Below are 11,807 nucleotides of genomic sequence, written 5' to 3'. Positions count from 1 at the left end.
ATCCAGAAGGTGGCTAAAGCTGGACGGATACAATGGGCAGGGCATGTTGTAAGAATGCCGGACAACTACCCTGCAAAGATGATATTCGCCTCAAATCCGGTAGGAACAAGACGACCAGGAGCGCAGCGAGCAAGATGGTTAGACCAGGTGGAGCGAGATCTGGCAGAGAGTACTCGGTGTCCGAGGAATTGGAGAGCGGTAGCCCTCAACCGAGTTACATGGAGAAATTTTGTTCAACAGGCTTTGTCTTAGGACGGCAAGCCCCCTAAGTAAGTAAGTAAGTGAATGGTCGATGTTGGAAGTAATTTATCAACCCAAAAACAGGAGGCGGAGGAGCATTGGATTTGCATGATGTCGTTTGAGCCCAACTGTTTTCAGGTGTCCACACAAATTTTAAACCCCCAGCCCAAAAACTGGTTACTTTCAACAAACGATCTGGTTTCGGAAGAGGGTTTGTCCATACCTTGGCAATCACATTTCTTCACGATTTGTTCTGAACGTCCGTACAACTGCTAGACAAGACCTGGGGTACTGTCGACGCATGGAGTAAGAAGCTGCTAACGTATTCCTTGGCACTGCCTTCCAGGCTTCGCTACAGACAAAGATTTTCTGCGTTTCTGCACTCGCACGATTCCGTTGAATGTTGGTAATTGCTTATGAACAGCGACTATACAATTAGATCTCTGGAGAAAATCGGATGTTCCTTTGAGACTACCTGCATAGCACCTAGTTGACAATTGCAGATGAATGCCCTGTACATACAATATGGATGAAATCCCCCCTGTAGACATCCCGGGCAAACCATCATGCTCAAAAATTGGCTTCCCGGTTACGTTGGTCGAGCAGATTTGCGTATCTGCTTCCGAAGTGCTCTCACTTCTTTTCCTCGACGAAGTGCATTCCTAGAGTCTCACTCTGCTTTCTCAGGATTGCTTACTCGTAATCTTGATGCTCGAGCTTTCGTATTCCGAAATAAGCATCCGCTCTGCCTCCTTTAAACGTTGTTTATACAAAGTTTCAATTGTATTGTCTAGAACTACTTGCTCTTGGTCGCGTTGTTTGAGCTGATTTCATAGGCCTGCCTTTAATTTGCGAACAAGTTTCAGCTTATCAACATGCATCGCCGGCATATGTTTAATATGATTCAACAGCTCCACCCAACAATCATTTTTGTTGAATAGTAGCTTCTTCAACCGTTATACGGCTAATAACAGTGGAGTAATCACCTGATAAGTTATTGTACAACAGAAATGTTTGTTGGGCCGTTTCTTGCAGTCGTCTCGTATCGATAGCGAGTTTGTGTGTCGCCACCAGCTCCTGATGGATACCCCACTGTCTCACTTCACATTCAGAGGTCTTCTTATTTGGAATTTATGCAACTCCCTCAGAACTTGTTATACTTCCGTGGTAGTCCATATTCCAACTTAACAAAAGAGATTGACATAGTTTATAAATTTCTATCTTCCACAGGAAATTCTTTCCAGCCGAGAGCATACCTGAAACACTCTGCTAATGAAACATGTGTTTTAGGTGAATTCATATTGTCCTGCGAATTTACCGAATTTCCATGATATTTTTCACCACAACTTGTACTAAACTTCACTGATTTGTTCACCATCTGACAGCAATAACTTTTGTTTACAGTTAAACTCACCACTCCGCAGCAGTTGCTGAAGTTTTGTTGTCAAACTCAAACCGGCACCAGCAACACCGAATATCAATATCAAAATTTGATGTATCATTCCGTCGTAAAGAGGTTCTGCAGTTTCAAGTTTAGTTCAGTTAAAATTTTAGTTCTATTCCCACAATGTCCACGGTGAACAAGGAAATGCCACTGTACGATCTGGCCCAACAGGATTACCACGTCCTGGAGGAAATGATTTCCACAAAACCCTCGTTGATAACGCAGAAAGATTCGGTGAGTTACATTTTCACTTTAACTTTCGTTAAAAAAGTAATTTGATTTAATTTTCATCATCAGAACGATCGCTTCCTACTGCACTGGGCAGCCCTGCGTGGCCGCGAACTGATGGTGGAGGAACTGCTAAAGAAGGCACCGGAACAGTTGGACGCCGAGGACGACACCAGTGCGACGCCGCTAATCCTGGCGACGTTGGGCGGTCATCTGAGCACGGTTCGACTGCTGGTGGCGAAAGGTGCCACCGTTAATCATCGCAACTGGCAGGGCCACTCGTCGCTGCAGTACGCCTGCTCCAAAGGACACCTGGAGATTGTGAAGCATCTGCTCGAACAGGGTGGTGCCGATGTTAATGTGGTGGATAAACGCAACGATACTCCACTGCATCGGGTGGCATCGCAGGGGAGGGTGGAGATTTTGAAATACCTACTGGAACGTTCAGCCGCAGTTGATGTGCAGAATGCCGAAGGCAATACGCCGTTGCATTTGGCCTGCGAGGATGAACAGACGGCTTGTGCACTGCTGTTGGTTGAACGTGGTGCCTCCGGCACCGTACACAATAAGGAGCAGAAAACGCCGCTTGACCTGGCAAAGCCAGGCTTGCGGCGAAATTTAAAAACAAAGCTAGGAATAAGTGATTAAATAAAAACGTAAATTAAATTATAAGAAATAAAAATTTTGTTTGGGTAATCTGAAGTTCTGAAACAATTAATGATTTTTTAGCAAAATCAAAGTAGGCATTTTTTCTGAAAACAGCAATCTGTCCAAAAATGAGGTTACAGACAAAAGTGTTACATTAACCCTCTCTGTCCCATGGTAGCACAGGTGCTCCATGACTTCCGATACTAAAATCGACCGATAAAATTTTTGAGGCATTCAAATATGGATATTTTGATTTTGTAACGTAGTAAAAACATTATTTTACAAGGTGTATAGTTGCGTTTGACGAATTGTTAATTAATAGCTTTTTTACATGATCAAAAACTATAAACCACCAAAACACCCCTGGGACAGAGAGGGTTAACGCGTTACTAATAATTTTCAAAGAATTTTATTCAATCTCACATCTGACTCACAACAAGTTAGTTACGCTTTCGAAAACACGGTCTTTTTGAATTAACTTATTTACTAACGGGAGAAAAAACTGTCATTTCGGATAATCTGGATAATCTCTGGAACATGCTCTGCTTGCTTGTGAACGCTATTCGTAAAATCACAGAAAAAGTTGAAACACCTATATTCTAAGGATTAAAAGTTGTCCCATCCCACCGGCCCGGCTCTCTAGATGGGCGTCCAGTGCTCGGCGGTCCAGATCAGTGCGTGCATGTTGTTCGAGCGATCCTTCAGCAGCGACTCCTTGAAGCGCTTGCTGTCTTGCGCGGCCGCACTGGACGGCGTCGTAACCTGCCCGGTGGTGACGTCCGTATAGCGATCGATCAGCGACCGATAGCCGCGGCCGACCGTGACCAGCATCGGACCGGGACCGCCGTTCAGCGGAATGATACAGCGAACGTCCTCCTCGAAGGGACGGAAAATCGTAACCGGCCGAAGCGATTGCTTCTCGACGATGATGATGCAACCCCAGGTCGTACCGACGTACAGCTCGCCGCCCAGGGCGGCCAGTGCGCTGACCTATAAGCGATTATCAGTAGGTATAATATGGTTCGAGTTTCTCAATAATTTACTGTTGCATTAATTCAGACATTTGTAGCAATTTGATATAAAAATAATAGAAATAAAAGTCAAAAAGAAAAAGAAACAAACCACCTACCTGACACTTTCCAGGGCTGAGATGCTCATCGATGGCAATGCTCTTCAGGCTCTCCGAGCAGGGCACCAGCTTGGAGCAGTCCAGCCGATTTTCGATCTGCTTTCCGGCGGCACTCCACTGGTAAAGGATGCAACCGGGAGCGACGTACGAATAGACGAACTCATCCGAAGCGCACAGCAAACCAACCGTCAGACCACGCGATGGAATCGGTGCCGGAAAGTGCATCAACCGATGCTGGCCGGAAACGTGAGAGTTTTTCAGCGAGAACACATTCAGCGCTCCTTCGGCATCGCCGCACCACAACTCGCAATCGGTTTCGTTCGTCCACAGTGGACAGACGCTGTACAGCCGTTCGCCGGAACCCAACTCGGACAGGACGAAGCTGCCTTCGGCCAGCACGCAAGTGCTGGGCACAAGCGTAGAGTCCAGCAGGAAAAGCCGCCCATTCTCCAAACCGGCAGCCACGCGGTTGAATCGCTTTAGGTAGACCAGAGCAACCACGGGACAGGGTTGAGCCGGCTCCAGCGCATAGGAAAAGAGGTGTGCACAATCCGAGGCGTTGAAAGCGTAGATATTTCCTTCCGCATCCCCGACCCAGACGGCCTTTTCCACGATACAGGCGGTCATAAGTTTAGTGTGCTTAACCTGATGGGGAGTAGTCGGTTGGGAGTGATAACCGCTCGACGTTCCGGGCGTCTTTACCGGTGTCGAAATCTGAGGACACAGTATCCTATGATACTGTTGCCATCCTTTACACGAACCCAACAGGATATCAATGCGGGAATTCGAGCACGGCAACCACAACTCATAAGCAGACACGACCGCTTCATCGTCAACATTCGCGATTAGACAGGCAATTCCGTCCATCGTATTCCCGGGGTGATTGAGGGAAATAACATCGATCAGATGGGTGAACTCCGGAGCGCTGGCTATCGACACGATCTGACTAGCGGAAGGACGAACCTTCGGCTGCTGATCCCAGCACAGCACCATCAGATCCAAACAGTACGAGGGAAACTGCGTTTCCCGTTGCGTCAACACGGGACGGCCTCCCTCCAGGATGCACTCCTTGACGGCTTCATGACCCTCGAACGGTTGCCGCAGGGCAATCAGCTCGTACAGGAACATCCCGAACGAGAAGCAATCCACCTTCTCGGTGTACTCCTCTTCGCCGTTGTGACGCATAATTTCCGGCGCCATAAAGCCTTCGGTACCCCCGAAGCCCTTGGAACCGGACGGCAGCGTTATACGGCTGATGCCGTAGTCGGCCACCTTAATGTGAACCGCATTCGATGGGTGGTCGTCTCTGAAAAACATCCGTAAATTCTTAATTATTCTGTTATTAACTCTCAACAGATCAACTCACGCATGCGGTTCCGGAAACTCCCAGACTAGAATGTTCTCCGCTTTCAGATCGCGATAGATGACTCTTCGCCGGTGAAGATACTCCATCGCTTTGGCTGCTTGCAGTACCAGCGACTGGAAGCAGTACGGTCCGATGCGGGCGCCGCTGCGACGGAAGTGCCGCAGCACGGCATCCAGCGCTCCCTTGGGAGCCAAATCCAGCACCAACGCCAGCGGTTGCGTACAAACCCCGATCAGTGGAACAATGTTCGAGTGACGCAACGTTAGCAGTACGGCCAGTTCCTGCCGTGCCGTGCAGTACGCCTTGCACGAGTGCTGCAGTGGATCGCGTTCCCACTTGCCGAGGGCAGCTTTGTACGCTATGATGGCACTTTGACGGGCCCGTGGCCCGGGCGCTACCGGTTGAAGCATCTTCATCGCCACCGGAATGACCGTTTTGGAGCCACGAGTTTTGCAGGTCGCTTTGAACACAAAGCCGAACGCACCTCGCCCCAGCAGCGGTCCCCGATGGACGTCCTCCGAACGGATCAGGTAGTACTCCGACAAATCCATGAAGTTCTTTTTAAAAAAATACGTTAGGTATTTGTTTAAAAATTAAAAATCAATTCAAAAAAAACCTACCACATCGGGAGTAATTCGACCGAGCTCGATCTCCCCGTGAATCGGACACCCAACGGAGCGCTTATCGTACGCCGCCAGAATGCATTCCTCCACCATCCACGAGTAGCTCGGTGGTCCCGGCAGGTCCCCTGCCGCCACCAGCGGGTGTCCTTCGATCGAAGTTGCCCGCGAACTATCGGCCGACTCCTGACCGACACCGGAATCACAGTCGGACCACCCAACCGAATCCTGCGATTTCCTAGCACCCACCAAATCGTTCAAAATCCCCGGCAGTTCGTTCAACCCACTCGGTTCACCGAATTCGCTTCTCCTATCAACACTCAACCGCTTATGAAGAGCCGGCCGCTGGCTACCATTGCCGCCTGCGGCGGCTGCCGAACTGGGCTTAACCTGCGAGGGGAAGTTTGGAACGTGTCGATCCTCACAATCCCGCAAACAACGCGGACACGGAACCAACCGCGTCACCAGGAAGCGACCTTCCGAAGTATGTACGAAGCGCGTACCCAACGTTGGGTACCAATCCTCCAACAGCAAATCGATATGATCCACACTCAACGCCAGCAACTGCGTCACACACTGAATGTTAGCCTCAACCTCCACGGCACTCATCTCAACTCCCACCTCATTCAACTTCCTTATTTTTTGGGCACTACAGGGAAAGAAAATCTCCAAAATCGAAGTCGACGTTAGATCAATATCACACCAAATCCCATCCTGTTTGAGCTTAAACCGATTCATCGGATTACGGTACGGCGAGTTCGGGCAAGTCACGGAAATTTCCCTCATCTTAAAAACCAACGTCGACCCGCAGTACAGCGCCAGCCCCGTCTGCCAGACGGCCCAATGGGCCGAATGGTTCATCATCTGATTAATATCCGGATCGGCGGCTGCTTCCTTCGGAAGCGGATACAAACAGCGAATAGCTTCCACCACTTGATCGTCAGCCAAAACGCGGGTGATCAACCGCGACCAGAAACCGGACGGAAAATAGGACATCAGCAGCAGGCGGGAAATCGAACGTTCCGGCCGGTGGAGGGTTTGAATGTCGCATGCCGTGCTCAGGACCGGAGTTGCCGGTTCCGACGGAACCGGTTCGTACGACGGAAATGCGGTGTTCATCGGGTTACGTCGGGTGCGCATCACCCAACCCTTCGAGCGGGTGGCGATCTGTGGAGAGGAATGAATGTGTGAAATTTAGTATTTTACACAAGCCAAGGTTTCTTTTAGCTGTGCGATAGGTTTTCAAATTGTATGATAGCTTTTTTCAGAATATTCAAAAACCAAAAAAATTTAAATATAATAGAGCAACAATCGACGAGAAGGTGCAGCTACGTAAGTTATGAAATGGTAGAATTCGAAATGTGAGACGGACTTTGAAAAAGTACTTTGCTCGAAAAAAACTCGGCGGGGTTATCCATTTTTGTGAAGCAAGCAGATGCAAGGGTGCCGTCACTATCATTAAACGGTTTTTTTAGGTCCACCAAATTATTTCAGAAGAGTTACTAAGATATTCACTTTAACCACGCCGGCGTGTTTTATATACAACTTCTCAGAGAGTGATACGATCCTATCAACTCTGACAGGCTCTACCAGTCAAGATAAAAACATACTTGTTAGACCAGCGTTGTATCTCTTGGCCAACGGGCAGACTGCGAGTAATAACGGGCACAAATCTTTCACACAATTGTGTAGATCATACTGATCCCTGAATGGCGGTCAATTAATAAGTAAGTACAACGAACATCGAAAAAAACTAACCGTTCTCCTACCAAGGAAGACATCGACAGGACATCACTTTCTCTCAGGGCATAATTGGACTTAGTTATGTTCTTGGTTTTCTTTATAAAAACTCTTAATACCGTAAATACCCTAGTAGTCGAATAGTCTGTTTCTGTTTCTGTTTGCAGCACAAGGTGGGGCAGTTAGAGCCAAGTCTGTCCAGGGCTGAGATAAGGTGGTTGTGATAATGTTAAAAGAATCCGTGCGGATGTGTTGGTCCATAATGTGTTGGTGATTATGGATTAATGGGCGGAAGAAGAGTGACAGAACTTGGCTTGATATAATTGTGTGCTTGGTCAATATAGCATAAGATGGCTTGTACTTATCTTGTTTTCTCCTTCCTTTGTTTGTTTCCGCGTCTTGCTCGAACCTTTCTTACAACTTGTTCATTCATGGCATCACGGCGTCCTCATCCATCGTTGTCACCAGTGTGGTCATCTGTGGCTGGTCTCTTGCCCCCCCTCACGACAACATTGTTGTTGCCGTGAGAAAAAGCGATAGAGATCAGGCAGAAAAGGGAGAAAAGAAAAGAAAAGAAGAGAGAGTTTTTAGTCGCATGCTAATTGTAATTTTCAAGTTAGTAATATCACGAGAATTCTATGTCTGTCCATCACCTATGCTACTACCGACTAACTACTCGCTAGGCTGGACGCTACTCATCTCCCAAATACCCATGTCATCACGATTGACCCAGCGCTGTTCAACAACCTATGCTCATTAAAAGCCACAGCCGCCATCTTTGCAGTATTGTAGCTGATGGCGTAAATTTTCGAATATTTTGTGCGGAATATTATTCAAGAGCAATATTATCGCTCAGAACTATCGAAAAACTACTTGAACTTCCGAAAAATAGAGCAGATGCGATATAATGGGGACTGGTACTCGCTCGTATTATTCCCGGTGGCATTAATTGCATATTTGTAGCGGTAGTCAACCGATTTGTCGGTATGCTCTTCAGACCGTGGTCAATTGAAATGATTCTGTAACTAAAAAGGGATGAGGTGGATCAAAAAGAACTTCACTTGGAGATATGTATATATTCCGTGTTAAGTCTTAAGTGTAAGCTGTCACTGAAGCAAGACTTAATAAGATGTTAACGACGTTGATAATTCTGTGAGGATGGTATTGAATCGAAAAAAAAAAAAAAAAAAAAATCCTCATACCATGGCCATATATTATGTACTATGACCCCATTTTAGGAAGTGGGAATGATGGTATATTGAGGACAGCCCTTCGCTATCGCTTGAATCAGCCAGAGAATCGAATACCTGTTTTTACTTGAAGAAGTTTTAACTCTAAAAAGATTTAGTTAGAAATGGAATTTCAGTTGAAGTCTGCCAGCATTGGGCAATGGACAGAACAAAATTAATATCGAGGCTATAAAGCTTTTCGAGAGATCCACTAAGTCCGACCGCGACGACAGCCGCAAGAATGGAGAGGAGCAGGCCGCCGGTGAGTTGCCACCGTTCGACTTGATGGACTCTCCGACAGAGGCTCATCAGCATTAGGAAGGCCCTTGGGAGACAAACAGCGTCATTCATGATCATTTTATGTTGTTAGTTGAATACCGTTAACGCGGTTAGTCACAAGACATGCAAATCATTCTAATAAAGGAGGGAAATAAAAAAAAAAAAAAAAAAAAAAATTATAATTACATCCAAAACAATACAATAGAGGTGACAGTAACAGTAACGATAGCAATATTAGTAATAATAATAATAACATAGGAACTGACACAGGAAACACAGCTACTGACTATAACTTCCTGCCCATTAATAATTGTAGTTTGGCAGCATAGGTATAAAAAGAATTTCCGACTCATCATAGAACACTCAAACATATATTCATTCGTACCTATACACCCATGCACACTCATACATGCATACACATGTATACATGTACGTGTCTGTATATTTTTCAGTGCTGTGCTGTCCATAATCGCATAACAGCCACAAATTCTATGGCAATCTCATAGAAAATGTCTCGATTACGCAAATAAAGACATCACATCATTTTTGAACACTCGTTCGTTCTAACTAGCGATACATTTTAATTTTCATGAGTAAGTCAAAATCTCATGAATGGTGGGTAGGATTTGGTTTCAGTTTTCTAGAGAAATTTCTGTGCATACCAGCAATTCATCTAGGGAACCGAGTAAGCCCTCCCGGTGCTTCGGCCCAAACGGATTGAATTTAAAATCAAATCCGTTCGATTTCGCTCCATTCCGCTTTACGAGACACATGCTACACATAAAGCTAAATTATGCAATACTACATACTACACATATATCCAACTTAAACTATAAACATTCTACATGCGGAACTAAGAATTTTTAGGTCGTTTGGCCGAAGTACGCGTCAAACCACCTACCCATGGGAGGGAAATACCCTAGTAGTCGAATAGTCGAATAGAAAAGATTCTGCCCCTAACGGGTACGGGGTCTTCCTCGAAGTCATCGGCCTCTATGGGGTTCTCTGTAGAATATTATTTTCGCTGCTCTCTCATCCGGCATCATTCAGAACGACTGCATCTTTGTATACTTGGTATATTTCGTGCTTTATACGCCTGCGCCACACCCCTTCTTCTAATATACCGCCAAGAATCGATCGCAGGATCTTACGCTCAAAAACACCAAGAGCTCGTCAGTCATTCTCTTTCAACGTCTATCTACGCTTCGTGACCGTAGAGTACCACCGGGAAAATTAGCGTCTTATAGAGCGCGAGTTTTGTGTGAAGACCTTGACATCCGCTATCCGCCTTTTACTTCACGGCTCACATCTCACATATCACTAACGTACCAAGGTAAACAAATTCGTCGACCACTTCAAAAGTATCTCCATATATCACCACCGTGGTTCCAACACCTGAAGGGCTACCACACTACCAGCCACCACATACTTAGTTTTGGCAGAGTTTATAACAAGCCCGATCCTCGCGGCTTCCTCCTTAAGATACGTGTACGCCTCTTTCACAGCTCTACGCAGCTTCACATTGATGTCGTCCGCGCAAACCCTAGAAGCATGTGACGCCTGCCCTTCGAATAGCACCTTCCAATACAATGTTGAACAGCAAATTCAATAGTCCGTCACCCTAATGCTTCAAACCATCTAACGTCACAAACGAGCTCATTTCGTTTAACTGAATCGTACGCCGCCTTAAAGTCTATAAACGAATGAGTCTGCAAGTTGAATTACCGGAATTTATCGAGAATTTGTCGCAAGGTGAACATGTCTGGCCTGAATTTTGAATAAGCCATAACTGCAAATGAGAGATTCTCTTTGTATCTTACGTCCCTCAACTTCGTCGAGCCTCTCTTACGTCTATCATGACGCTGCAAATACACTTGACGGCATCTTTTTCGCACGATATGATTCTTGGCGTCACACGCTATGTGCGAAGGCACTTATTATTTTACTTACATGCACCTCAGATTTCTCTTCACAGGATGTTAGTATTAATCAAAACAATTAATTAAGATAAGGTTTTAAAATATTCTTCCTTAGGTTTTTTGAAAAATTCAATTTTCAAGGTTATTTAGGGGTCATCCCCTCTCAAGTGATCATATCCGATGTATTCGACCACATCCGATTTCAACCAAATTTGGTATAATTGCTCATTCCGGCCCCACATTCATTTTCCCAAAGTTTTGAACGGATTGATCAATCCCCCTTGCAGTGACGCTTCTCCATTTTTCTCAGATTTTCGAAAATACTCATTTTTCACTGCATGTCACTGCAAGGAGGATTGTTCAATCCATACAAAACTTTGAGAAATTAGATGTGGGTCGGAATAGGCAATTATACCAAATTTGGTCGAAATCGGAGGTGGTAGATTACAACGGATATGATCTCTTGAGAGGGGATCACCCCTAAATAACCTTGAAACTTGAATTTTTCAAAAAACCCAAGATAGAATATTTTAAGACCTTCTCTAAATTAATTGCTTTGATTAATACTAACATCCTGTGAAGATAAATCTGAGGTGCATGTAAGGGAAATAATAAGTACCTTCGGAGACGCAAGAGACGCAATGAGAATCTCTCAATTGCAGTTATGACCTATTCAAAATTCAAACCAGATTTCGTCCACCGTGGAGCGCTCCTCTCGAAAAACGGCACTGGCATTCGCTAACAAGGGTTTCCTGCAAAGGCCTCAGTCTATAAAACAGGATGCGTGAGAGAATTTTGTATGTCGACTTTCAGAAGTTCGGCAGGGATGGCGTCCTTTCCAGCTGCTTTACCTTTGATCACGTCCAAAGTTGGTGGAGCCACTGTTTGTCCATCATCCTGATCATTATCCTGTTTCTGTTGACAGCTTCGTCTTGTTCACCATTGAACAGTACATCGAAATGTTG

At 45.7% G+C, this 11,807-nt stretch overlaps 2 protein-coding genes across 5 annotated transcripts in view; one reads left to right on the top strand and one right to left on the bottom strand.

Moving 5' to 3' along the window:
- Positions 1–1,721: 1,721 nt before the first annotated feature.
- Positions 1,722–2,560, top strand: LOC128732643 (26S proteasome non-ATPase regulatory subunit 10-like). The gene is made up of 2 exons (XM_053825938.1): positions 1,722–1,918; positions 1,982–2,560. Exons 1-2 carry the CDS (start codon positions 1,808–1,810, stop codon positions 2,558–2,560), a joined length of 690 nt encoding a protein of 229 aa, XP_053681913.1. The 5' UTR covers positions 1,722–1,807.
- Positions 2,561–2,984: 424 nt separating this feature from the next.
- LOC128735710 (leucine-rich repeat serine/threonine-protein kinase 1) overlaps positions 2,985–11,807 on the bottom strand; it is a 48,144-nt gene continuing 39,321 nt past the window's right edge. For all 4 annotated transcript variants that reach the window (XM_053830205.1, XM_053830211.1, XM_053830198.1 and 1 more), the window contains 4 exons: positions 5,676–6,842; positions 5,056–5,612; positions 3,690–4,995; positions 2,985–3,550 (listed from right to left, as the gene is read on the bottom strand). In XM_053830205.1, the coding sequence (XP_053686180.1) occupies positions 3,200–3,550; positions 3,690–4,995; positions 5,056–5,612; positions 5,676–6,842 (3,381 nt within the window). In that variant the 3' untranslated portion in view covers positions 2,985–3,199. The remainder of the gene's footprint in view (positions 3,551–3,689; positions 4,996–5,055; positions 5,613–5,675; positions 6,843–11,807) is intronic.

The sequence above is a fragment of the Sabethes cyaneus genome, chromosome 1 (assembly GCF_943734655.1).
Source record: "Sabethes cyaneus chromosome 1, idSabCyanKW18_F2, whole genome shotgun sequence".
Classification (NCBI taxonomy): domain Eukaryota; kingdom Metazoa; phylum Arthropoda; class Insecta; order Diptera; family Culicidae; genus Sabethes; species Sabethes cyaneus.
This window is presented reverse-complemented; position numbering and strand designations above follow the sequence as displayed.

What these genes read in the sequence shown, in the direction of transcription:
- LOC128732643 (XM_053825938.1), top strand. Translation starts at nt 1,808, where the DNA reads ATGTCCACGGTGAACAAGGAAATGCCACTGTACGATCTGGCCCAACAG. An exon ending in TGATAACGCAGAAAGATTCG is followed by an intron (nt 1,919 to 1,981) that starts GTGAGTTACATT and finishes TTTCATCATCAG; the next exon opens with AACGATCGCTTCCTACTGCA.